Below are 26,999 nucleotides of genomic sequence, written 5' to 3'. Positions count from 1 at the left end.
CACCTTTTTAATATCTAATGCAGAAGCAGCATTCCATTCCTACATGCCCCATGCCTGGAGCTGCCCAAGGCCATGGGTGAGGCCCTAAAGGAGGTGTCTCTACGTCACGGTTGGACTTTGAGGTCCGTTCTAACCCAAATCCGTTCTTCGACGCGATGAAAAACAAGATTTCAGAGAGAGCCCTCCCCGCCGCCAGGGGGCGCGCTCGGGTAACGCTGCGCCGCGCGGTGGGAAGTGGCGCGGCGTAGTGACGTCACGGCCACGCCGGGTGGGCCGATGCGGCGGCGGGAGGCGGCCTACGGTGGCCGGTGGGGGCCGAGCGGGCGCGGCGTGGGGCGGCGTGGGGCGGCTGGGTCGGGTCGGTGCGGGCGCCATGGAGTACGTGACGGCCGAGCAGCTGGCCGGCTTCAGCAAGTATAAGGTAGTGCGGCTTAGAGTGTGGCCTGGGGATCCGTGGGAGCCTGGAGGGAGGGAGATGTCGGGAATTTGTGGGGAGTGGGGAGAGTGCAGGGGGTCTGGGGCTTGCGGTCCTGCTGCTGGAGGGGGGCACAATGTAGGGTCCTTTGGCTGGGGGTACGATGGGGTTATTTGGCTGGGGGGGTGAGGGACACTATGGGGTCTTTTGGCTGAAGGGGGCAATGGGACACTATGGGGTCTTTTGGCTGGGGGGTGGGGGACGCTATGGGGTCCTTTGGCTGGGAGGGGAGTGGGACACTGGGGTCCTTTGGTTGGGGGGGCTGTGGGACACTGCGGGGTCTTTGGCTGAGAGGAGTGAGATACACTGTGGGGTCTTTTGGCTGGGGGAGGTTGATACTGTGAGGTCCTCTGGGTGTAGGTCTGTGCCATGGAGGAGTCTTGCTGCTGCTGCTGGGAGGGCTGCTGTGGGTCTTGGTACTCTGGGGAGGGTGGGAGGTAGTTTTCGTGGGGCTCTGCCCCACAAAGGGGGATGCCGTGGTCATATGAAGTGTCATTTGTGGTGCTCTTGTCCTTTTGGGGGCTGATGGGGTGTCATGTTCAGATTGGACATTAGGGTGTATCTGTTCTCTCAGAGAATGCTCAGCCATTGGCACAGCAGCGCAGGGAGATGGTGGGACCACCATCTGTGGAGGTATTCAATGAGATGTGACACTGAGAGACGTGGTCAGTGGGCATGGTGGGATGGGTTGGGGTTGGGCTTGGTGAGCTTAGAGGTGTTTTCCAATCTTAATAGTTCTGTGATTCTCAAGTGGGGATGGTGATGATGGGTAGACAGTAAGACTTGACAATATTGGAGTTCTTTTCCAACCTTGATGATTCTATGTAAGCATGCCAGGAGTGTTAAAACAGTTTCAATGCATCTGTGGAGCAAAGCAGGTGATGAGCTTATCTGTAGAGCTGGGTAGTGCTGTCCATGCTGCTCTGTTCTTCTCCTGGAGCAGTCTGTGTACTCAAGCATAGCTGGGGCTTACTCATGCCCTCCTTTTCCACCCTCACTTTCCACGCTGTAAGCAATATGTGAGCCTTGCTGGTGCAGAGGTTCCATTCCCAGCTGGATCAAGGGGCAGAAGCCAGCAGAGCGTGTGCTCCAGGGGCAGGACTACGGTCTTGCTGGCAGGAGTAGCCTTGCTCGAAAGATTGTGGTTTTATTGAGTCAATAAGGACTTTGATAAAAGCAGGCAGGTTCGCAGTTAGCACTCAAGAGCGCATCGTCTCTGCTGTATGATGTCTCTGTCTGCTTGGCAGGGCTCTGCTTGTCTTGTTTGCTCTGGGAGTTTGTTTTTCTATGCTATTTTAGCCTTGATGAACTGGCACAACCCTGTGATACTGAGTGGCGTGTTCCAGCCTTGCTGTGGGCATTGCACCTTGTCCTCCTGTGCCCTTTCCTTACCTGGTGACCCTGAGTGTTTTACTGCTGATGCAAAGCTGGTTTCCCTTTTGGCTACAGCCAGAAAACTTTAACAGTGTGAAATGCTCCTAAGGAGAGTGCAGAGAGGGGTATGTGTGAATGGATGTTAATACAAAATGTCAGGAGAGCATTTTAACTTCTGCTGCGTGGCTTTCTTTGAATCGTGTGTTAAACCTCAGCCATGTAACTTGAGTATGTACCCACAGCTGGAAAGTGGTGGGACCAGCCAAAAAGGCGATGCGCAGCCAGTGGCAAACCTGTGCTACAGGAGTCCCTCTGTTCCTGTTGCTGCTTTGGCCGGCATGTTATAGATTGGAGAAAAACCCAGAGGAGGCAACAAGGGAAAGAGCACAACCCTGCTCTCCCCGCAGTGGTGGTTGGTTTTCTGGAGCAGAAGCGCTTTCTGCAGAGTTGCTTCCTCCAGCTCTTGCTCCTCACGCGGCTGCCAGGAGTGCAGATGGCGAGCTGGGAGCCAGATGGCTTCAGCTTTGCAGTGTGCACGTTTCTGGCTGAGGAAGGTAGGTGTGTGCCTTCTGGCATAGGCTGGCTGAATGCTGGTAGGGCTGACGTGGAGGGAACCATCTTCTGTCAGCCTCTCTGCCTTTATCTGCTCTTAATGGGACACCAAAGTGCCCTTGTTGGGGTTGAGCAGCAAAATGTTCAGCATTGGCTTAACCTTACATTGTACTCCTGTCACTTCTTCAGCAGGAGGTTGTACTATTTGGGTACGTACATTTGGGTATAACTTAATCCATGGGACAGAAAGGTTTCTCTGCTGTACCAAATTTACCCCCTTGCCTGTTGGTGCTGAGGTTTTCCCCAGGAGATGCTGCTCACAGTGGTCAGAAAGCCAAACAGATCCTAAGTGAGTCTGCTCCAGTATTTCCTCTGATAGTTCTGGCATATTGGAGGGCTTGTTTTCAGAAATAAAGTTTGCTTTAAGGCTGCAGAGCAATGCATGCCTTGACCTTCCTGTTGAATGCTGAATGTCTTTGGCCAAAACCAGGTGCTCTGTTGCTGCTCAGCACTGAATGCCCTCAGCCAGGCTTTGCTGCTCAGGGCTGCAAACCTTTCAGTTGGATGCCAGAAGTCACGATCTGCTTCTTAAGAGCCAGCCTGCAAATCACTTTCTGGCAAGCTTCTGTAAAATAGTCTGCAGAGGGGAAAGTGGGTCTGTGTGGAACATTCACAGAGATGTCTGCTCCTGTTTGGCATTCTCAAGGAAAAAGACCTTCCTTCCTCCTAGACTGCCCCCAAGTCCTGTTTTTTGCAGAGCAACCCAAACATCTCGCCCTTGTGCGAGCTTTGTTGAGTGTGGTGCCTGGAGCTGGATGCAGAAGAGAGGGGAAGGACGCTTTGTGTGTTGCATGCTGCACTGGTGTTGCTTCTTCTTGTGCATCTCGATGAGCTGCATGCAGTCTTTGCAGCTCCTGGGACTCATTTCTGGAGGCTGCCAAAATGCCAGGAGCAGCTGCAGAAGGGGAAACTGAATGAGGGCAGAGCGCTACGGCTTGGTGATAGTGCCAGCTTCCACGGCTGCTCACAGTATTCTGAGGTTCCAGTCACATGTCCCAAGGTTCCTGCAGACTTTCCTGGCCCAGTGTTATCTTTGCTGGGGGTGATTCATGCCCCGGGAGTGGGGGGAGGACACAGGAAAGCAGGGCGTTGGAGCACTGCACCTGCATGGCACGAGAGCTGCGCCCCGAGAGGGGAGGTGATGACACGTGTCCTGCTTGGGTCCAAAGGTGGGATGGGATGCTTTGGGAGCAAACTGTGTGACAGAAAAGTGAACTGGGGGTTTGGGAAATGTTGCACCCTGAAATCCTTCCATGCCTGTGCTTTGTGCAAGGGGCAGTGATGACAGCAGCATTGCGGAGGAGGCTGGCAGCTGCCCCCTCACCCGCGCTCTTGTGAAAGGCTTTTTGTCTCCTTACCTGCGTGGGCAGTGGAACAAAGCCCTCATAGTGTTGCCCTCGTGTTTGCTGGGCTGAGAATGGTAACAGCACTATGAGTTGTGCCATTGTCCTGATGTTGGGGCCACAGCAGGTCCAAGCATTGGTTGAGTGCCTTGTGTGTTGCGCATGGAGAGCTTGAACTGTGATGGGTGATGTCTCTTGCGTAGGAGAAGGAAGAAAGAAGGTTCTTCTCCAGCTGTGTGCTTCTAGAGGAGGAGATGTCTTGTATGGTGCAGTGCAAGCAAGCCCTCTGCATGTTCCCACATAGCAGATGTTTTATGTCAGGAAGTGCTGGGCTGTTACCCCAGTGAGAAAGGTGCTCTGTGAAGAGCCACTTAAAATATTATTTGTTAGAGCTGACACTGTGAGAATTATACAGAGAATCGTATATCTCTTTATATGACAGAATTGCCACAAGCTATTGTATGGTTTTCTTGCAAGAAAGCTTGATTCCTCATTTCCAGAGCCAAACAGAAGGATGCTCATGTGCAAGCATCCTCCAGGTAGAGGCACGGGCACACAGGTACACGGGTGCTTTGAACATGTTTGTCCTGTCCCAGGAAATCCTCTTCACTTCAGATTCAAGTGCTGTGGAGAGCGGGGCTGCAGATACTGCACTGCAGGAAGCAGATGGCTGGAAGCTGTCCTGGCAGCCTCACAGGCTCCTCTGGAAATACAAGCCCTGAAGAGATCCCTGCAGACACTCAAGTGTGTGCCAGTGGCTCTTCGGACCAGTGGAACAACACCAAAGCTGGTAGTGAGAACTGCAAGAGAGGCTTTTGATGTTAGCAGCCTGGATGGGAGGCTTGAGGCTGCAGCTTGGCTTCTCCTGCAGGGTCCTTAGCAGAAAGGGCGCCGTGCAGGAGAAAAGAACCCTTTGAGCCCTGTTCTTGAATCACTTACCTCCTCCAGTGGCTCCTTTAATTGTTCTGAGGCTCTGCATGTGCCTGCCTTTAATCAGCCACTTCCTGAAGCACTGTGTTGCACAGGATGCCCAAACCCCAGAGTACTCCCGGATTTCATAACTGCTGAGGTGAGCAGATAGAAGATAGAGGTGCTCTTCTTTTTTTTTCCATCTGTTAAATTCAGGATTTTGAACCTCTGCCAAATGCAATACCAAAGATATTGAGCACATTTTGGCTAGGGATTCCCTAGCTTCATGGAGGTCGCTGGGGTTGGACTTGGTCATCTTAGAGGTCTTTTCCAATCTGAATGATGCTGTGATTCTCTTCCATGAAGCAGTGGCACAGGTTGCCCAGGGAGGCGGTGGGTATCCTTGCAGACAGCCCAGATCAGGCTGGACGGGGCTCTGAGCACCTGATTGAGCTGTAGATGTCTCTGTTCATCACAGGGGTGTTTCAGATGACATTTAAAGGTCCCTTCCAACTCAAATGATTCTAGAATCTGTCTTTTGCTTTGCATTTTTGCTTTGAGTGCCTGATAGATCTTTGCATGCATCTTCTCCACTGCTGTCCTGCTTGGTGTGTGCTGGGCTGCCTGGATGCACCTGGTGTGGGTGTACAGCCCATCCCCAGATCAATGACTGCAGTGACACGTAAGGATGGAGCAGCTCACCTTTAGGATACCACTTTGTGGCCAGCTTTTTTGGCTCTCAGAGTGGTGTTAAATGGGTTTAAATATATCTTAGGTTGTGTACTGCAGAGGTGGTGGCTCTTTCAGCTGTTTCAAGAGCCCTGAAAATGAGGCGCTGAGGGACAGTGGGTCAGTGGGCATGGTGGGGATGGGCTGATGGTTGGACCTGGTGATCTCAGTGGTCTTTTTCAACCTTCATGATCCTGTGATTCTCTGGGAGGTAATCCGTGTGTGTTCTACCACTGCAGTCCTCTGTTGGGTGGGGAAGAGATGCTGGGCAATTAATGTAATTAATCTGGAGAGATTGTAGCTTCCCCCCTGAGGTCTGAGAAGCATTCCTGTTTGCTATGGAGCACGAGAAACCAAAGGGAGGATCAGTCCACCTCAGGTCTTTTGAATGGGCACGGAAAGTCTGCTGTTGTTTTGTTGCCTGTTGAGTCTCAGCTGCATTGAACTCCATCATGAAAGTCAACTCTCTGCTAATTAACAGCGAGAACTTGGCTGCTGGAACTGCTTGGAAGTGAACCTTGTGGAAACTGACACCTCCCTTCCCATGGCTGGCTCACCAAATGGCTTCGTTATGAGGCCTTGTGTAACTGCCCCGACTCGCTGTGCTTCGAGCCCTGCACGAAGCAGCTGTCAGGGCTTGCAAGTAGTGCATATTTTGCTGTGCTTTTGTTAATTATGAATTTCCTCTTTGCAGAAAGGAAGAAAGGAGACAGGGTGAGGTTGGGTGCTTTGGGAAAAAAAGTGCTTTATTTGTCTCTTTCAAAGTGCCTCTGTTGAAACTCAAAGGTAGCCCTCCCCCTCCTTTCTGGTGGTGCCTTGCTTCATCTGCAGTCATTTCCTGATGTGCGTGGGTTTGTGTTTTCCTTTGATAGGTATGGTTAAAAATTGGACTGACTTCTTTTTAGGGCAATCACAATGAATTCTCTTTCCACACCAACTTCCCTGCTCCCCTGGTTCTCTTTGGCACCAGGAGCAGGCTGCCACATCTGTCAGCTTGAAATCTCATTCCCCTTTACGTACATCAGCCCTCCTCTTTTAAGCAAGAGTAAGAAGGTCTGGTGGTGGTTGCAACATCACACAGGGAGAAACTTCTTATAACATTAATATTTCTGCTTTTTTTCCTACCCTGGTCCCTTCGTTCCCTGTTCCAGGAGCTTGTTGCTGGCTGATCCTCCTAGAGCTGCATCCCTGCCGCCGACTTCTGAGCTCTCCCACCCCGTGCTCACCATCTGTGCAGCCTTCCTGCAACCTCAGATATTTAACACTCCCAAACACAGCGAGCTCCTGGATGTGGCTGAAATAGGCAGGATTAAGCACCCAGCGTGTGGCCAGCTCTGGGAGTCAGTCAGCTCTGCCTGGATGGCTTTTACTGGTGCTGTGCATCCCGCTGTGTGTTTTCTACCTCTGCAGTACATCTGCTGTGCCATAAAGCTGTTGTCCCAATGAGCACCTTTCCTACCTCCTGATCTGCAAAGAACGAGCCTCTCCCCAGTGGCTTTGCTGCAGGAGCAGTCCTATGGGTGTGTTGCAGAAGGCAGGGATAATCTCTGCAAGAACTGTGGTTCTGACCATGAGAGGCTGTGGGCAGGGCAGAAATCCTGCTTATCCCAATTTAATTTGCATACCCTGTGGGGCTTGGAGAGTGCAAGCAAGGCTTCTCAGTGTAGTAGGAAAGGAGTTCTCGCAGGAAAGCAGTTCTGACTTTGCTATATATTTAACCTCTAATGAATGAGCACTGAAAAATGGCCAAAGGAGGGATATGGTGCCAGCATTGAGATTTGTAATGGTGGGTAAGGCTTGGGGATGCTGGCATCCCTCCGAGCCAAACCCTCGGTTCACGCGACAGTCCTGTGCTCGCCACTGCCAATGTGCTCCATTCTTAACTGACCTTAGAGAAGATCAGCAGGACTCAAGTTAATAAGTACCATTAAAGCACGATGTGGCTTGTAATGCATCAGCAGAGCGTGGGCATAGTGCAGACGTGGCTTGTTTGTGCTGGCACAGCTCTGCTTGATGACAGTTGCCGTGGATTGTCAAGTTCACAGCCTCCTGGCTTACCTTGGCCCCATGGGAAGAGGCTCTTAGCCTTGTGCTCCCTTTGCACTTAAGGAGATTTGTAGGAAATAGCCTTATGGATGTGCTGGGGCTCCTTCTGCTTTGTTCTTGCCTCGGGGCTCCCCCAGCCCACCCCAAAGCCCTCTGTGTGTTTTGTGCTGGGCGCCAGTATGATGAAGCGCTTTCTGCTGTTGGTAGCTGGGTTACTTAAAAGCTGCATTGTTTTATTGGTCAGGAGAGCTATTAGGAGAATCTGGGCTATAAATATGTGTCTCTTCCTTGGCGTGTAATTGGATCTTCCAGGAATCACAGAATATAATTGAACTACTTGGATTGGAAGGGACCAACCTGTGGGTAGGGACTCCTCCCATAGACCAGGCTGTCTGAGGTCCCATCCAGTGGCCTTGGGCACTGCCAGGGATGGGGCACCCACAGCTCTGTGCAGCAGTGCCAGGGCCCCACTGCTCTCAGAGTAAAGAATTTCTTCCTAACATCTAACCTAAGCCTCACCTCTTTTGGTTTATAGCCATTACTCCTTGTCTTATCACTAGCAGACTGTGTCTTTTGTTATAAGCTCCTTTTAAGTGTTGAAAGACCTCCGTGACATTGCCCCAAAGCCTTCTGTTCTCCAGGCTGAACAACCCCAGCTCTCAGCCTTTCTTTATAGGAGAGAAATGTTCCGTTTGCACAACTGATGCTGGTTTCAAGCTGGAAGAGCCACTCCTCTCTCTAACTTCCATAACGATGGGCACCAGCTCAGTGTGATGCCGTGGCTGCTGGGACCATGGTGGTGTCCTGTGGGCCATGCTGGGGTGCTGCCTGTACTTACAGCCTTTCATGTAGCTTCCTTTGTTTGGAAATGTTGTCCAGCAGAATTGGAGATGGGATGCGGTGGATGGGGAAAGCCTCAGCCTGGAAGGGGTTTTAGAGCAAATGATACCACTTCAGTTGGAAAAAGCCTCCTGGAGGTAAATCTCATTGCAGTACTGATGGGAAATGTCCCTGTGTGGCCAGGGAATGTGTAGGCAAGAGAGTGGAGGGCATGTGGATAAACTGACTGGATGCAAGGGGCTCAGCTGGTGGGGATGGAGCAGGGGGAAGCTGCAGTGTGCCAACTGTGAGATTGATGCTGCAGAGTTGGCTGGGCTGTATTCTTGAGAAGCTTAAAACCAAAACCCCATGGGAGTGAATCCTTCCTGCTATTGTAAGGAGAAGCAGTGACTGTGTGCACGGTGCTATTTTAGAGCAGTGTCCATTACAGCTGTCTGTCTGCTTTGAGAAGGAGCCTCTGGGGCATATGAAATTCCTTCCGTTTGTCCTTTCCTCCCTGAAAATAAGGCAGAAATCTGAGTCCTGGCTGCTGGCCCTGATAGAAAAAATGACTTGGGGAAGGACAAATGGTGTGTGTTAGTCGTTAGATGGATGTGTAGGGGTTCAGAATGGAGAAGGAGATGCTGGTTTGCAGGAAGGATGAGGCAGCTGGAGGACAGCAGGTACATGTGTGGTAAGTGGAGCACTGCTGGGCTTAGAGCCTCATGGCCATCAGCCCCAACTTTCTGGAAAGGAAACCAGAGCATCAGTAAGCTTCTGCAAAACAGCTGAGCCTTACCCCCAAAATAGGGTCATTCTGAATCTTTGAGCTCTGCATGCAAGTCAGCAGTGTGGGGAAAAGCTGCTTATTGCTTCTTACCCCCAGTGTGTGGAGAGAGGAGAGGAGAGATGTGCTGGGATGTGGCCTGGAAACCTCCCCAGGGTGCTTTCCAAACAGGAGTAGACTACAGAGTGCTTCTCCTGCCTTGCTCCTGGTGAGGCATCTGTTTTCTTGTTCCAAACTGTTATGGGGATAATGAGATTTAATCAGTCTCCAGCTCTCCTCCCCTAGTTGGTAGTTAGCCCAAATCCTATTATCTCATAAATTGTTTGAAATTCTGTCCTTTGAAACTGCACTAAGCTGGGATGGAAATTCCTCATGGCTTAGCCCTCATCTCCTGTGATGTCAAGCTCAGGCTTTAGCTGCTCTGCTACAGCTCCTGTGGGCTTGCTGGTACTGTAAGATCAAGGCGAGTGGGTTAATAGTGCTTGGTTAATTCCTAGTGACACAGAGTGATCTGTTAGGAGGGGAAGGGCTGGTGGAAGCAAAAATATCTGCTAAAGGTGGGATTGAGCCCGTTCGGAATGTGAGAAAGGAATGATACAAGCACTGAGATGGCTGGGAGAAATAAGTGGGCTTTCTTCCACCCACTGGTTGAAAGCCTGGCAGAGTTGTGCTTGAAGCTGCCCATGATGGATGCATTGGGAGATCCTTTGTGAATATTCATAAATCTTGACAAAAAAAAAACCCCAACCAGTTGAGCTCAGATTGCTGGAGCACTTCTGTCTCCAAACAACCACTTTCCAGCTTCTGACATGGACAGGCAGTCCCCTTTGTTTCCAGGGAATCACAGAATTGTTCTGGTTGGAAACGACGTCCAAGATCACCAACCTCACCCCACCGTGCCCACTGACCACATCCCTCAGTACCACATCCCTACAATTCTGGAATGCCTGCAGGGATGATGACCCCACCACCTCCCTGGACAGTCTTGTTTCAGTGCCCTGATCACTCAGAGAAGACATTTTTCTTAATATCCAACCTGATTTGCAACCAAAGAGAAGAGCTCTGAGAAGCAGCAGCATGGAGAGATACTGATCGGTTCAGGGCTGGGAGCTGAGCACTGCAGTGCTTCCTTTGAACAACCAAATTCCCCTTGTCTCAGAGAGAGCATAGGTTGTGTCCCAGGTTGGGTGGAGGCTCTTGATCATTCTCCCCCATTGCTCTTGAGCTTTCCCCTGCTATGGGGTGACAGCAAGCACCAATGCCCAACGCTTTGTGGGTGCCGTTCCAAGGTTCATCACCTGAAACACGTGAGCTGAGCAATGTTGTAGTAAATTGAACTGTTTTTCTTGGGGCACTTATCAAAGTGATTATTGGGGAAGAGGACTTTAGACAGAGTGATGTTGGCTGGAAGAGGCTGTGAGCTGGAGAGCAGATGACAGCTTGTGGTGCTTTGAGAGCCAAATGATGTTGAAATTTAACTTTTGAGCTGGAACCCGTTCCATTGTTTGAGTCTTTTGTTTCTGTGCCCCATGTCTCCATCCAGCCCAGGTCACTGTGCTGGGGGCTGCCAAATGACCCTTTGCTGCTTGAACTGTAATGGGGTGTGTAGGATCTGGAGGTGATTGTGGATATGCAGTGGTGTATGTGGCAAGGTGCTGATGGGTTGACTTGGTGATCTCAGAGCTCTTTTCCAGCCTACGATTCTATGATTTAGGGCCTGCAGAACAAGAGAGGGGGTTGGAGCTCTTGCTCATAAATATCTTCTGCCTTTCTGGAAGGAGAAGATCTCTTGCAAGTGACTGGAGATGAGTGTGACAGCGAGAGCTGTCATCTCAATGGCTTTAATCTGGACTGAAATGTACCAGCTCTTACGCAGGACTTTTGTGATTGCTCACTGTCCTCTGTTCATAACTCTATTCCTGGCGCAAGCATTCCTGCAATGCAAAGACTTGGGTAGCAAGTGAAGCCTTGACATTCAGGCTCTTTGACTTGCTTCAAGAAGTCTTGGAGCCCTAACTATAATTTTTTGACTTTTATTTCTCCTCTCATTCACAGTACAGTGCCGTGGACAGCAACCCTCTGTCTGTGTATGTCATGCATCCCTTCTGGAACACTATAGTGAAGGTAAGACCTCCTCCTGCCCTGACTGGGACAGCAGAACACCACTTGCTGCCAAGACTTCTGCAGCTGAAAGGCCCCGCTTGTGTGAAAAGACCTGCTTCGTTTGGGGTGTGACTAATTAAGTGGGCATGACCTTCCCAGCTGGCAGCCTGCCCTGAGCTCACTGCACTGCAGCCTGAAGCTTCGTGCTGCCCATGATGTTGGATGCAACCAAGCAGTGTTGTCTAACGCCCAGATGATTGTAATGAGGTCTCTGTTGCAGCCTTGTTGCACATTTTAATGAGCTCATTTGTTCTTTTGCTGCTTTCCCGTAGATCTTCCCTACTTGGCTGGCCCCAAATCTCATAACATTTTCTGGCTTCCTGCTGCTTGTCTTCAACTTCTTCCTCATGGCATACTTCGACCCTGACTTTTACGCTTCTGGTAAGGCTGCCTTTTTCTGTTTGGATGTAAAGCATCAGAAAGGTGTGTGCTGTCACCTCCTCTGCTGTGACTTCCTGTGCTCGTTGCAAAGCACTTTCAGCCTGGGTTCCCAGGCAGTGTCAGGAAGGGATGGTGTTCAGGGGCTCAAGTTTCTGGGCTTTGCGGTGAGGACTTGTCCAAGTGACACCTTCCTGCTGGGTGCATTTGCTCCTGGCTGGCTGTGTGCAAGTGAAAGAGGAAGGAATGGCCAAATCTGAGGAGGATTCACCTCTGCTTTCACGATGGACTAAAGCTAGTGCCCTCATTTTGAAATCAAAAGTGTGGGAAACTCTGCTTTCCTGAAGTTAGGGAGTAGAGCCTTTTAATTTGCATCCCAGCTAATTGCCCTCTTGCAAAAACGTGCTGGTCCCACATTCAAACTAACAAAGACCATGTCACTGTTCTGTATCATGCAAGGATGTGCACAGCTTTGAATGTGTAACAGAGCCACTGTTGATCTGTTAATGAATCTGAAAGTTGTCTCCTTGCTGATGAAAATGTCTCAGAGAAAAAATTAGTTCAGCATGTGATAACTCTCAGTCACTTATCAGTAGTTTTCTTTCTGTATTTTAGCTTCCTTGACAGATTTGATCTTAGGTTGCTCAGAACAGTTCATGGTATCAATCCACAGCAACATTTTGTGGCACTGCTGTTGCCCATAGGAGACCTCTGTTCATCCTCATGTGAGGCTGTGCCAAGAAGCAGCTTCCTGCTTTTTCAGGTGTATCTTTGGGCTCCCAGAGTTGCAAACAGCTCAGCTGGCTGTCTGCTGAGAGTGCTGGAGAAGCAGACTGGGTGGGATTCCCCCATGTGTGGCTGCAGAGGCAGGGTGTAACCATGTGGAGTCATGGAATCACATCTCTAAGAGATTCTGCTTGGTGCTCTGAGCGAGCAGTGGAGGAGTGCTTGATCTGCACACACTTCCATGGGATAGTTTTGGGCCACGTTTGCTAGCTGCCATCACAAGATTTTAGATCCTGTGACACAGAGGGACAAGTATGTCTTGGAAAGTGAAGTCGTAGGTTTCCTGTTGTGGAACAGCTCTGCTATCTCATCCTGCAGAGCTGCCATCTCAGTTTCACTCAGTTGTGTGGATACTTTGTCCTGGTGACCTGGTGATCTACGTTTTATGCATCTTGTGCCAAAATAAACCCACTGAGCATACACACTGAGCTCTCTACCCCTGGGTCTTTCTGATCCCTGCAGCTCCTGACCACCAGCACGTTCCAAATGGAGTATGGGTCGTTGTGGGTCTCCTCAACTTCATTGCCTACACGTTAGGTAAGACTTCATCTGGCTGTCTGGGGGGTTTGTGTTGGTTGTGTTCTTGTTGCAGCTGCATGTTGGCTTATCTCTGAGCCCACTGAGGTGTCTTTTGATTCTGAACTTCAGCCGTGCCCTGCTCTAGGGCAATTTCCAGGTAGTGTTTTGCCAAGTGGATGGAAGGAAGGGGGCCCAGAGCAGCTGATGCCAAAGGAGGATGCTGGAACTGGCTTGGAGGTGATCTGGGAATTCTGTCACTGGTCTGCTTCATATAAAGTCTTGCCAGACTTTCCCTCTATTTCATTTTTCAGTCCTGAGGAGAGCTGGGGAGTGGTACCTCCAAAAGCATTGCATAGAGGATGGAGGTCGTGGGAGTTTCTGTTTGCTGGCTGCACACACTTTGTCAGTTGCAACCTGGCCCATTGCTCTGTTTAGAGGTATCCACAAAACTCACTATTTTTGGAGTGTGTCCAGTAAAACTCCTGTTTTTCCTTGCTGTCTTTCCAGATGGTGTTGATGGCAAACAAGCTCGCAGGACCAACTCCAGCACACCCTTAGGAGAGCTTTTTGACCATGGCCTGGACAGCTGGGCTTGTGTGTACTTCGTTGTGACAGTCTACTCCACCTTTGGCCGGGGCTCCACGGGTGTCAGTGTCTTCGTTCTCTACCTCCTGTTATGGGTGGTGTTGTTTTCATTCATCCTCTCCCACTGGGAGAAGTATAACACAGGGATTCTCTTCCTGCCCTGGGGATATGACATCAGCCAGGTGGTAAGTCTGCATCCCAGCCTCTGCTTGCCTTCAGCAGAAGCTCAGCAGGCTGCTGATGTGCCTGGAAGCGTGAAAGGCCCTAAGCTTTGTAATGCAGTGATCTTGTGGGGGTTGCCTTTAGCAGGAGGCACTCAGCAGCACTAGGAGTCCTGTGTGTGCAGAAGGGAGCAGGCTGTTTGCATCACTTGGAGCTGCGATTGCATTCATTAATCGCTGTCATGTGGCACTAGGAATAAAACTTCTCCAAAATCTTAAATTCAAGGAACTTTGTTTTCTGGACTGGATGACCTTTATGGATCCCTTCCAACTCAGGATAGTCCAGGACTTTCTGCAAGAAGCGAGGCTTGAAGAATGGATATTGCCTTGTGTTTCCTCTGCCTGGTTCCTAGGTGCTCTCCATGTCCTAACTGCCTAAGTTGTTGCTCCACTTAGTCTCTATTATAGCTACTTTCAAGCCTAGAAGTTTAGGGTGCCTTTTGCAATTAGGACGTTTGTCAGAATGGGTAAAGTTCAGCTCTGCTGCTTCCAGGTGCCTGTCCTGGCCTGGGTACAGCACCAGGCAGCACACCATTCATATTCTATCTTGCTAGATCCTGGGTGGGGAATGCAACAGGCTGGAAGAAGTGTAACCAAAGCAGCTGTGTTAATTGCAGTAATCATCTCTACTGGTACAATGTAGCTATGGCCATATTCTAACCCACTCCTCCAAAAATTATTGCTCATGCTTTTGGACCTCTGCCTAGCACAGGAAGGCAAGGGTAGAGGATTTCACACAACTTCAGGACTACCACTGCAATTGAAGGATCCCTTCATAGCCCATTCCCAGTCATGGCCTCAGCAGATGGATAACAGGAATCCAGAGCTGATCAGTGTGCAATACAGAACACATTTCCATGTTACACTTCGAGGTGTGTAAGGGCATTTTTGCTCCAGCTGCAAGGAGCAGATCCTGGTTGTGTTATTCCCTGCAGCAGCAGCAACACAAGGGATGCTTCTAAAAAACTGTTATTTTAAACTTCTGATCAGTGGAGATAATGGCACATGATGTAGCTCAAATGCACGTGCTGAGCTGCCATTCCCCTGAGCTACATGCTGCTCATGCCTGCTTGTCCTCTGCTTTCTTTCAGACCATTTCAATTGTCTACATAGTGACAGCCATTGTGGGAGTAGAGGCCTGGTATGCACCTTTCCTGTTTAATTTCTTATATAGAGACCTATTCACTACAATGATTATTGGTAAGAAACTCCATGTTGAAGCCTGTCTTTTAAAAAAAAAAAAAAAATCAACTTTTTTTTTTCCCCAAACCCAATGTCTTAATTATTTTATAATGATGCTGTGTTTGCTGTAATGAGAAAAGCTGGGGCTGCTGCAGAGAGGGAGGACGTAGCTATGGAATGGGGAAAGCAGCTCTCTTTGGGGGTCCTGTCCTTTGTGCACCCATCCAAAAGTTCAATCCAAGGGTGCATAACCTTCTTGCAGAAGGGCTGGCTGCTCTCCCTAGTGGAATCAGAACAAAGCAGGGAATAATGCAGGTGGAACCTGGGGAGAGCTATCTTTGCTTAATGTTATTTGGCTTATTCAGAAACATTTCTCACTCCAGGCCCTTTTCTATAGGGGCTAATTATTACTGTTTAATTACAAGTCGACGTGTCTTGGGTTGTTGCATTAAGAAAAGTGCAAGCATCAGATTGAAGCAAGTGGATATTCTGAGCTTTTCTTTGGTAGCCACATACTTTCATATGTGAACAATAAATGCACTTTTCCTTTGTGAAAAATAGGGCAGGATGTGTATGTGGACTGGATTTGTGCATCTGAATAGGAGTGAGGTGATTAAAAGCAGGAAGATGTACAGCTCTGTTAAAATACCTTCTGCTGTGTAAACGTGGAAGAGCTGTGATGCACTTTCATGGCTTTGACCGTAGGGTCCCATTAAAGACAATATCATAATTATGCTTTGAGCAGTTGTGAAGTTTAACACTGAGCTTCTTAATGCAGCTTTTCAACACTGAAAACTCATTGCGTTGAACTCAAATTCCATTTACTTAGCTTGTAATTACAACTCCTGAACCAGAATCTCAAGCACCTGCTTGGAAGCGTGCTGAGCTGCTCTTCGTGCACCTCTGAGCTGTTCTGCTTGCAGGCAGCTGAAACCAGAGCACAGTCACTGTGGGGTGCACACAGTGGCCTCTTCTGCATGGGCAGTAATGTGGCTCTTTCTCTTTCAGCTTGTGCTCTCACCGTGACGCTGCCGATGAGCCTGTATAACTTCTACAAGTAAGTTCTTCCCTCCTGCCGTTAGCACCTTTGCAAGAGCTCCCAGAGCCTTTTACAGTTTCTTTAGTTGTCAGATGAATGTTTTCAGGATGACAGAGTGGCTTTTGTACATCAGAGGGTTCCACTTTGCAGGGTGCAAACTGCTCAGCAGCTTGCTGAAGAGCTCACAAATTCTGCAGGCTCGTCCTGTTGTTCCCTGCCCACGTAATTCAGGAGCTTCTTGGATTTGGGGTTACCAGTGAAGGTTTGCATCTTCCTCACCTGACTGTGGTTATTGACTGTTTGCTTTTCAGGGCCTATAAAAAGAACACCTTGAAGCACCACTCTGTATATGAGATCATGCTGCCACTGGTGTCCCCAGTGTTGCTTTTTGCTCTCTGCACCAGTTGGATCTTTGTTTCGCCTATGGACATCCTGGAGGTCCATCCCAGGCTCTTCTATTTCATGGTTGGAACCGCCTTTGCTAACATTTCTGTGAGTGGTTTTGCTTTATGCTTCAGTTTAGCCCCTGGGAAGAATGAAACCTCTCTTGACGAAGTAGAACACAGTTTCAGTGAGAGGAAGGAAGGGAGATGTGAAGTTTTAACTTGTGACAGTTGTGCTGTTTTGTTCTGACTGAAAGAACGAGCAGCAAAACAGACAGGGCCTGGGGTCTGCAAATATCACAGGCCTTGGTGCTACAGCTCTCAGCTCTTGAGAAACTACAGAAATAATTGTGTTTGTGCACGCTCTTTTTGGGGGACAAAATTAAAATGGGAGGGGCTGAAGCTTTTGTCCGAGTCTGATTTAGCTGCATATTGCATCCATGCCTTCTTGAGAGTTGAGCACTGCTAGCTGTGCTCATTATCTCAGATCTGTGTGTCTGTACTGCCCCATGTCCATACTCTGGTCCAGCAGCTCGTGCTGCTTACAGTGTGGATAACATGGTAAGGAATTCTGGTGTGCAGGCAGATCCTGAAAAAGAAGCTGAGTGAAAGGTACACGTGTGACTTTCCCCTGCGCTGTGTACAGCTGTGGGTTTGCAGGATTGCTGCTGGTGTGGGCTCTGACTGCTTTCTCTCCCTGCAGTGCCAGCTGATCGTCTGTCAGATGAGCAGCACTCGCTGCCAGCCTCTGAACTGGATGCTGCTGCCCATAGCCCTGGTGCTCTTCGTGGTGGTGTCTGGTTTTGCACCCAGCAGCGAAGCACTTCTCCTCTACCTGTTAACTGCATTCCTCACCCTGGCGCACATCCACTATGGAGTGGTCGTGGTAGGTGAACCTGGCACATGGGCTGAATGCTCAGGAGCTGCTCCCTGGGGCAGAAAATGCTCTGCTTTAAAGGGCTGGTGTCAGTGTTCATAGCTCTCCATGAGGACCTCCAGCTGAGCTGGATTTAAAGCAAGCTTCCAGCAATGTGGGTGGGGACTCCTTTGCCATGCAAGAGTCTGAAACAAATCCTTGCATCTGTGCTGCTGTTTAGCACGCTATGGCTGTGATTTTAACCTAGAAACCAGCTCATAGGTCTGCCCATCTGGGTGACCCACACCCCAAGGCAGTGGGAAGGGCTCCCGTGGATACCCACAGCAGTGGATGTGATGTCTCCGTGGTGGACAGGAGTGTTCAGTTTGGGAGTTTTAGTATAAAAAGTTGGTCTGCTGTGGGTGTCACTGTGGTTAAGCTCAATCTGGAGCCACAGGGACTCAGAGCTGACGTGGAGCATGGTGATGCTGTGGCTGTGTAGAGATCCAGGGACCGATTTGTTCCCCTTGGTCTGAGCAAACTCTGCCTGAATTTTGATTAAGAGAGAAAACAAATTCAGAGGAGGCCAAATCCCATTAGAAATGCCCCAGGAAGCTGCTGAGGAAGTAGGGCAAGGGCCCCCCTGGTGCTGCCATGTCACGCACCTTCCTTGGGTGGCCCTGTGTCCTCAGTGCTGCATCACTGACACAGAGCCTCCATGAGTCAAGGTTGAGCTGTAATTACAGCAAGGAAGTAATACGTTGTCTTGTCTTTCCAATTAGTGTAATGAGACTTATGTGCGAGAAGGATTTGAATAGCTAAGAAGCTTTAAATAAATTTGGTCTTGGAGTCACTGTTGGAGACGGGGCTGAGGACAGTGTAATCCCAGCTGCTCAGATTGCCCATCCCTGCAGTGAGTTTTCCAGCTCTCAACTCCCCTGAGTTTGTGTTGCCCCCACTTCCAGTTTTCCAGCTGCCCATCTGTGTAGTATCCTCTCTCAGGACGGAATAACCTTGATAGTGATGCATAGCACACAATCCCAAATTATTATGAATCTGGGAGCACCATTTTGGAATAGATGCTCTGCCCTGGCTTGCTGCTGGTCTCAGCACTGTTTTCTGTTGGCTTTGCAATGACTGAACACTGGTGCCACGTTGTAGATTTTATCCACTGTCTGCTGCACTGCTTTTTGTGATTCTACAGGTGTTGCTCTTTCACCCTGATATTGAAAGGCTGAATACATTCCCTCACCCCACAAAGCAGATTTCTGCTTTTCCATTGCATCTCTCAGCCCTTTGTGATGCTCTCGTTTCTTAGAAGACACAGTGAAAGCTCAGGCTGCTGTGAAAAGGACCTGGTGATCCAACACTTGTTTTGGCTGCCCTCTACTCTGCAACCCTCCTGTGTCAATACCCAGCACTTGACCCCCAGCTCTAACTGTGAAGGCATTCAGGGACTGCTGTGCCTGAGAAGGGGAGGATGGAGATAGAATCATAGAATCACCAAGGTTGGAAAAGACCTAAAAGATCATCCAGTCCAACCGTTCACATATTCCCAATAGCTCCTACTAAACCATGTCCCTCAACACAACATCCAGCCTTTCCTTGAACATCCCCAGGGTCGGTGACTCCACCACCTCCCTGGGCATCCATTCCAGTGCCTGACCACCCTTTCTGAAAAGTAATACTTCCTCATGTCCAGCCTGAATCTCCCCTGCCGTAGCTTGAAGCCATTCCCCCTGCTCCTATCACTGATGACACAAGAGAAGAGGCCGACCCCCAGCTCACTACAGCCTCCCTTCAGGAAGTTATAGAGAGCAATGAGGTCTCCCCTGAGCCTCCTCTTCTCCAGGCTGAACATTCCCAGCTCCTTCAGCCTCTCCTCATCAGCCCTGTGTTCCAGACCCCTCACCAGCTTTGTTGCCCTCCTTTGAACACATTCCAGGGCCTCAATATCTTTCTTGCAGTGAGGGGCCCAATAAGCTCCTCACTCAGATAAGCCTGCTTCAGGGCAGGATAGGCTATTGAATCATAGAATCATTGGAAAAGACCTCTAAGATCATCAAGCTCAAACCAGCCCATCATGCCCAATGGCTATCCACTTCCCTCAGTGCCACAATCCCAGGATGGTGACCCCTCCACCTCCCTGGGCAGCTGTGCCACAGCATCACCGCTCTTTCAGAGAAGAAACTCCTTCCTAATTGCAGCTGTTCTTCAGCACTCATCCAGCTGCTGCAAATCTCTGCTGCCTAAAATCTTCCAGAGAAGGGCATGGGGAAATCTGGAGAAGTGGGGCAATGCAGTGTGGGCAATGATGGGGAAAGCAAGCACAGTGGGATAGCAGGGCTCTGCCGGTTTCCTCCTCGTGCCATCAGCTTTGCTAACTCTGTCCTTGTTCCCAGGTGAGCCAGCTGAGCAGGCATTTCAATATACGACCCTTCTCACTAAAGAAACCCACGCCGGATTGACTAGAAATGGAGGAAGAGAAAATCAGCTTGCGGTCTGCAGAAGTACTGTAAATATCTGCTGCAAATACCTGTAAATAGTTCAACCATCACCACAGATCTAAACCTATCCTCTGGACAGACATCAGGGCAACGTACACGCGGTATCCAGTGCAGCCAGGGCGGGACTGGTACGGGGCAGCCTCTGCTGCTGTTCAACCAACACAAGCCTACAGTTTTGGGTGAAGCTGGACAAGCTTCAGATCGCCTTCAGGTCACTACTACTGTATTTCAGACCAGCTGAATGTTCCCATTGCAACCTCAATCCCCAGCACTTGTTCAGGTAAAGCCGGTTGGGGATGCAAATGGCTTTACCTGAGCAAAGCACCTTGACCTATCACCAAACCCAGCATAACAGCTGATTTCTGCAAGGCCAGGGAGACGTCCTTGTGGTCGAGTTCCTGTCTTTCCCTAACCCTCTTAGCCTTCGTCCTGAGCTGGTACTTAAGGAGCAGGTGGTGACAGTTTTCTCACATTCTGTCCTGCCTTCTTGCACTCATTTGTTTGGACAAATGCTGGCACCTTTTTGTTTCTTTTTTTAAAGCAGATGTTAAAGCCACACAAAACTTACAGTAACGTTTTACTTAGGGGGCTTAGGAATCAGGGCTCAAAGGAACATAAACATGGGAAGGCAGCTTTCCTTTCCCTTGCCCAAGTGGTGGGTATTGGGACCACGTTGCACCTGTCTTTGTGTGTACCCTGCCTGCGAGCTGGGCTTTCTGATGGCAGCAAAATGTGGCTTACACCAACCTGTGTAACACAAAGCCAAACCCTTCCTTCCAGTGGGATGAACTTGCTGCTCTGGGTTGGCTCTTCTGGTTCCCTGAGCCTCTCCTTCTATAGCAGTGCAGCCAGGCTGCACATCACCCTTCCACCAGATCACCAATAGCAGCAAATCCACAGCTTGGAGAAGCACCTTAATGTGTGTCACGTTGGTTCTGTGTGCACTTCCAGAAAGCTCACAGGTTGTGTGTGTGTGTGTGTCTGCGTGCGTGGTGACTTTCCAAACATCACTTTGTTTTCAAGCTCGTTGTCCACAGCAGCTGCATGCCTCATCCAGGGATATCTTTGTTTACTGTCCATTTGTAAAAGACATGTTTGCATTCATTTTTTTTCTTTTTTTAAAGGAGCATTTTTATAATTGAGTTACTTGAGTGGGGTGGTGAAGACTGAACGCTGATTTTCTTTTTGATTTATTTAATGAAGATCTGTGCTTGAATGAAGAGTGTAGCTTAAACCCAGGCTCTGGAAAGGCTGCATCCGGAAGCAAACAAGCACAGCAGACTGTGCATCTGTAATCTACCATGGGAACAAAGTCTCTTACACACTGATCATTGGACGGCGTGCTTCGTGGACGCCCGGTCACAGCATTTTCCTTCTGCAGGTGAAGTCCCTTCTTCCTGCTTTAGGGAACCTTCAAACTGTAACTATTTAATGCTTTTTATTTTTTGGTGGTTTTTTTTTTTCCTTTTGTTTCTGTTTTTGTTTGTTGTGAATTTGAATCACTGTCATGCAGACTTGAAACCCCGAGGCAGCACCCGGCGGTCGGTCTGTCTGTGTGTCTGTCTGGCTCCGTGTCTGTGAAGGTGGCTCGCCTGGGAGAGGGGGCAAATGGTTTTCAGAGTTATTCAATAAAGTAGCATACACGGTATATTTTACTGACACTGTACAGGGAAAAACAAACAAACAAACCCAAAGCAGCCAAAATGCACAGAAAGAATTGGGCTGTGCTTGAGTTTTTGAGGAGAATGCAACAGAATACAATGGTGGAGGGAGATAAATGGAAGTCATGCTTGCACAAGGTTCAGGGGGATCAGTGGGATGGGCCATGTTCAGGTAGCAGCATCGTGCTGGCAGCATGGGGCACAAGTGGCAGTTGGATGGTTGATTTCCTAGAGCTTGTGTTATCCTGGCTCTTCACTCGTGCTGTGAGATGTCCCATCTCACCTTGGGATGGCACTTTGTCTCCTTAGCACCTATCTGCAGCATCTGTTGGCTGAGAGCAGGTGCAGCCCGTAAGAACATCCTGTGATCCTTGTGGGTCCTGTCCAAATTGGGATATTCTGTGACTGTTGAATGCCCTGTGGAATGGCATGAGGAGCATACCCTAAATTGAAGTTACAAACACGTGGGAAGCAGGGCTTCCTCTCTTAAAATCCTGCAATGACGTGTTGTGCTGGAGGAGAAAGATGCCTCTGAAAAACTGGAACCACTTCCTATCAGCACAGGCTGTATCTTTTGGAGAGTCCTGGATTTTCGGTGCCTTAATGTGATGCACCTTGAAGCTAGAAAAATATCTGCTTAAATCAGTGCTGGAAAGCAGGCTGGCTCATCTGTGCTGCTGCCAGGCTTGTGGCAGAGCCAGGTGAGAGCAGCCCTGGTCTCAGTGTACGTCCAACACCGTTTCCAACTCGTGCTGCTGTGAAGCTGGGTGGGTTTCTGTCTGAGCTGTTGGCAATGATGTGATTGCTGAACCCAGCTTCTTGGGGAGCGGAAGCACACGAATGGGAAGACCAAACCATCTTGCCATGGTGGGGTGTGGCATGCGGAGAAACAAATTATTTATTAATAATAATGGTTTTAAGTCTTAAAAATAAATTTATTCCTTGCTAACTGCATCTGAGGGTGCTTGTGTTCTGGTGGTGGTGTCTCTTTGGGTGCTTGGGGGCTGGTCTGTGTCATTGCTTCTTCCAGAGATGCTTTTTCCATTGCTGGTGGACATGCTGAGTTGATAAAAGGAACGCCTTATGCATCTTTAAATCTCTTCTGTCTCCATCCAGCCTGATAGCAGGAAGAAACCTGCTCAGGGTTCCTTGCCAGGGCTGGTCCAGGTGAGCAGCTGCCTTGTGCTCAAGTGGGAGCTGTGAATGAAGCTTTTATTGGCCGTGCTTTGTGGCAAAACAATGTGTGGGGCTTCTGTCGTGCAGTTTGTGGTTCCTTTTTATTAAGTTGTTCATTCTTTCTGCCATCCCATTTGATTGAGGGTGATACAGAGTGTGAAATACTCCATTGCATTCCCTCTTGTTTTTCCCTGTCTTGTAATTTGTTACACGAGAAATGTGAGTGAGTGTCACTTCGGATGGTGTTGGGGGAGGTTTGAGAACCAAGACAACAACCCCCACACTGTATTTCACCCACAGCTTTCCAACATTTTATCACTATAAGCAATCCAGAGGCTGCTTCCATTCCTGTGAGGATGTACTGATGCCCCACAGAGGGCTTAAATGATCCCATATAATCTATTTGCCATGTAGACCACAAAGTTTTTCCCTCATTAATGAGTGACCGTTCTCCCAACCAGCATCACCCAGGATCTAAGGTGGTTTTCCTGATTTTAGATAATTCACCAATACTTTCTGATTGCATTTTGGGGCAGACTGATTATCCTTAACGTGAGCTTTTACCCATCCCATCTTGAAAGATGTTTCCTAGCTGCATCTGGTTATAATTACCAATCTTTCTTTCTCCAAACTGAGGCTCTGTTTACTTCCCAACCCCCACTGACAGAGCCACAGCGTGGCACCGGCCTGTTCAGCATAAAAGGCTACAGATAGGAACAACTACTCTTATGTCTGCTACTTGTGGACTGCCACCCCCTTCTTCCATTACTTGTTTGCTGATGGTAATACCTAATGCAAGCTCTAATATTGCCATTTACCATTTGCCCTTTGGCTGAGGCACCCGGGAAACAAATGGTTTCTGTCGGTGTATCCTCAGTAAGGGGTGGTAGGCTCAGGTTTAAAAGGTTGTAACACTAAAGGTTCTGTGCTTATGGCCATCTGTAATTTGGAAACCTGAGTGTATCCCTCAGCATGTTTTCTTGCAATTCCTGTAAGGTAGGCAGACCATTTCCTGACATTTTTTGCAGTGCCTTCTAGGGGAGCCATCTGCAGTTAGAGATTTAACCACCTCCTACTATTTGCTTTTCTACAAGAGTGAGTGTAGGGAATGACAGAATGACAGAAACCCCAGGTTCATGCTTTTTTCAATGTCCTGTAGTTCCCATTAACTGTTTACATTTCCTTGATTTGGACATCTATCAGCATTCCTGGTCAACTGGAGAGATCCCAGAGGGCTGGAGGTTTGCCAGCGTGTCTCCCGTTTTACAAGAAAGGTTGTAAAGAGGATCCAGGGAATTACAGGCCTGTCAGCATCCTTGTGCACCCTCAGTAAGTTTGCAGATGATACAGATTTGAGGGGAGGTGTCCATCTGCCTGGGGGTAGCAAGGCCCTGCGGAGGGCTGGATAGCTGGGCTGAGGCCAATGTGATGAGGTTCAACAAGACCTTGTGCCAGGCTTTGCTTTGGCCACAATAGCCCCATGCACGGCTGTAGGCTTGAGGCAGAGTGGCTGTAAGACTGTGTAGGGGAAACAGACCTGGGGGTATTGATTGATGCTCAGCTGAATGTGAGCCAGCAGTGCGCCCAGGTGGCCAGGAAGGCCAGTGATATCCTGGCTTGGATCACAAATAGTGTAACCAGCAGGAGCAGGGAAGTGATCATCCCTCTGTCCTCAGCATTGGTGAGGCTGTGCCTCAGAGAGCAAGAAAGCATCTTCATCACTTTCCAGACTTCTCAGGGCAGCAGTCAGGGCTCCTCTGAGGAGAACAGCATTTGCCTGGGACTTTGTCCCCTGCTCTCACCCAGCAGCTTTTGGTGAAGCGTTGCCCTTGCAATTAAGGCATTCCCTGTGGCAGTTGGGTCTGGATCTGGCCTTGCTCCATGCAACCTGGCCTGCTCTGCTCTGCTTTGCAATGCAGCGTGCGTGCCTGGATCAGTCCTGCATGTGTGGTTAAACCTCCAGTGAGCCTGTAACAGTTGGGATATCTGGGGCAGAGTGGGGATGTGGCCACAGGGCTGCTGCTGCAGCATCTGAGGATGCTCCAGATGCAGAGAGCAGGCAGAGATGCTGCATTTCACCCAGCAGTCTTTTCCTGCTCTCTTGAAGCACAGATGATACCTTGCTTCAACCACAGCTCATCCCTTGTGGTGCTCACCCCTAATCTGCTTGGTGTTCCAAGAGGAGGAGGAAACTGTGTTATGGAAATGGTGTTTTCTCAGCTCTAACTGGACTGCCCAGATCCTCTTAGCAGAAACAGACCAGTCAGGACACGGCTCTGCCCCAGCGGAGCCTGAGCTCACAGTGAGCTCTTAGCTGTTGGCTTCAGCACTAATCGTGGTGATCCCCACTTTATCCTCGTGCCAGCATGGCTGAAGCTGTGTACAGGGCAATAAGCTGCTGTACAGCTTGGTGTTGCAGCCACCTGATTTAGCTGGGGAGGTGCTGAGGCCAGGAATTAGGGAGATGTCCTCATGAGCCCCAGCACGGCGTTCTGCAATCACCCTGGTTTACAGAATCATAGAATCACAGAACCGTAGGGGTTGGAAGGGACCTGTGGAGATCATCAGTCCAACCCCTTGCTAAAGCAGATTTCCTGCAGCAGGTTACACGCACAGGAAAGCATCCAAGTGGATTTGGAATATCTCCAGACAAGGAGACCTCACCACTTCTCTGGGCAGCCTGTTCCAGTACTCCATCACCCTCACTGTAAAGAGGTTCTTTCTCCTGTTCAGATGGAACTCCAGTTTGTGCCTGTTGCCCCTTGTCCTGTCGCTGGGCACCACCAAAAAGAGCCTGGCCTTCTGACCTCTTCCATTTAGATATTAATCAGCATCAATCATCTGCTCTCCCCTTCTCTTCCCCAGGCTGAACAGCCCCGGGGCTCTCATCCTCTCCCCATCAGGAGATGCTCCAGACCCCCCACCATCTCTGCAGCCCTCTGCTGGGCTCTCTACAGCAGTTCCCTGTCCCCCTTAATCTGATGAGCCCAGCACTGAGCTCAGTGCTCCAGAGGGCACAATATGAGATTATTTATGAGGTGAAGTGATTGGCTTGTGGTCCTGGCTTAGAGTTTTGCCGCATCATTTGTGACCTCTTGATGTAATATGTGATTTCACCCCTAGGGTTTCCAATGGGTCGCCTGTTCTAGGGATGTATTGCTTCTGTTTGGGGTCATGGTTGTGAGCACACACCTGGTGCTCTGTTATTTGTGAGCACATCGAGGGTTGCTGTGGCTCATCAGCCTGAGCAAAACTTATGTTAGCTGCAGGAGCTGAGCAAATCCACGTGGGGCCGCCAGATTGCACCAAAGATGAGCTGGATGCTGAGGTCTGAATCGCAGCCCTGCAGTCCTTCCATTGGGAAGGCTGACAGGAGATGTGGAGCTACATGGGGAGAGATGGGCTGGTGACAGCTCTGGCTGGGGCCAAGGGATGCTGCTCCCCCCACCAGGGATTCAAGCCCACATGTGTTCAAGATGGGACAAAGCCTTGCAGGAGCCCAAGAGCCCTGTGGCCTCTTCCCATGCCCTGGGCCATGCTCTTTCCATCCAGACTAATACCTAGGTGTGTTTAAATGACACCTTGCCTTTTGTCAGCCGTCTTGACAGCTTCCTCTAAGAGGATTGTTGCGGTAGGTGTAATATGCTTAAGGGATTGTTAAGAACAGTAGCATTTCAGCAGCACTCTGCAGACAGGCAGCACAGGCTGCCAGCCTCGGGAAGCCCGGTTTGGCCACCCAAGACACTGGAACTGGCCATGAGGCACCTCTCCCTCCTTTGGATTTGATGTGTGCCCAGAACAGGGGATCCAAGTGCTGGTGAGATCTGGGGATTGATAATCACCTATTTTCCCCTCATGTTCCTGAACATCTTTTCTAGGAGGATCAGCTCCATGATCTTCCTAGCACAGAGGTGAGCCTCACTGGCCTCTTGTCCCCCAGGTCCTCCTTTCTCCCCTTCTTAAAAATGGGATCAATGTCTCCCCTTTCCAGGCCTCAGGGACTTTGCCTGATGACTTTTCGAATGTGATGGAGAGATCATCATCATGGTGGAGAGTCACCATCAGCAGCAGTAGCCAACAGGCTGTGTGAAGGGGAATGGGAGAGAACGGCTCCTCAAATCAAACACCTACCCATGCTCACAGTATGCCACGGTCCCCTTTATTGCTAGTGCTCCCTACACTGCAGCTGAGAAATCAAAATCAAACAGCAGAGGGGCAGGCAGCAGCTGCTCCCTTCCCGCAGTGCCATCAGATGCTGATCTCTCTGCTGCCCTCAGCTGTCCCCACTTTCTTCAGGTTCTTCACTTTGCTCTTCATCTTCCACCAGAAGGAGAGGAGACACTGCAGTGTGCTGCTGTGCCCCAGGCTCTTGTACTCCACCTGGGGCATGGGCTCCATCCCTACTCTCTGCAACCTTTCCAGGGCATCTGGGGGGATTGGCTGTGCCCA

The 26,999-nt window shown here is 49.7% G+C and overlaps 2 protein-coding genes across 3 annotated transcripts in view; one reads left to right on the top strand and one right to left on the bottom strand.

The window, feature by feature from the left end:
- The window catches only part of LOC128084794 (uncharacterized), a 240,064-nt gene that overhangs the window by 52,179 nt on the left and 160,886 nt on the right, over positions 1 to 26,999 (bottom strand). The gene's annotated exons all lie outside the window — the stretch shown is intronic.
- Positions 287 to 22,328, top strand: SELENOI (selenoprotein I). Of its 2 annotated transcripts, none has more exons than XM_052693061.1 (10): positions 287 to 421; positions 11,150 to 11,218; positions 11,530 to 11,638; positions 12,884 to 12,958; positions 13,448 to 13,710; positions 14,838 to 14,946; positions 15,937 to 15,985; positions 16,279 to 16,459; positions 17,054 to 17,236; positions 19,609 to 22,328. In XM_052693061.1, exons 1-10 carry the CDS (start codon positions 374 to 376, stop codon positions 19,723 to 19,725), a joined length of 1,203 nt encoding a protein of 400 aa, XP_052549021.1. In that variant the 5' UTR covers positions 287 to 373; the 3' UTR covers positions 19,726 to 22,328. The 2 variants fall into 2 exon arrangements, with proteins under 2 accessions (XP_052549021.1, XP_052549030.1); XM_052693070.1 differs by having other exon boundaries at positions 19,609 to 19,674.

This window comes from Tympanuchus pallidicinctus, unplaced genomic scaffold (assembly GCF_026119805.1).
Source record: "Tympanuchus pallidicinctus isolate F22 unplaced genomic scaffold, pur_lepc_1.0 scaffold1, whole genome shotgun sequence".
Lineage (NCBI taxonomy): Eukaryota > Metazoa > Chordata > Aves > Galliformes > Phasianidae > Tympanuchus > Tympanuchus pallidicinctus.
Note: the sequence above shows the minus strand (reverse complement) of the source record. Positions and strands in the feature narration are given on the sequence as shown.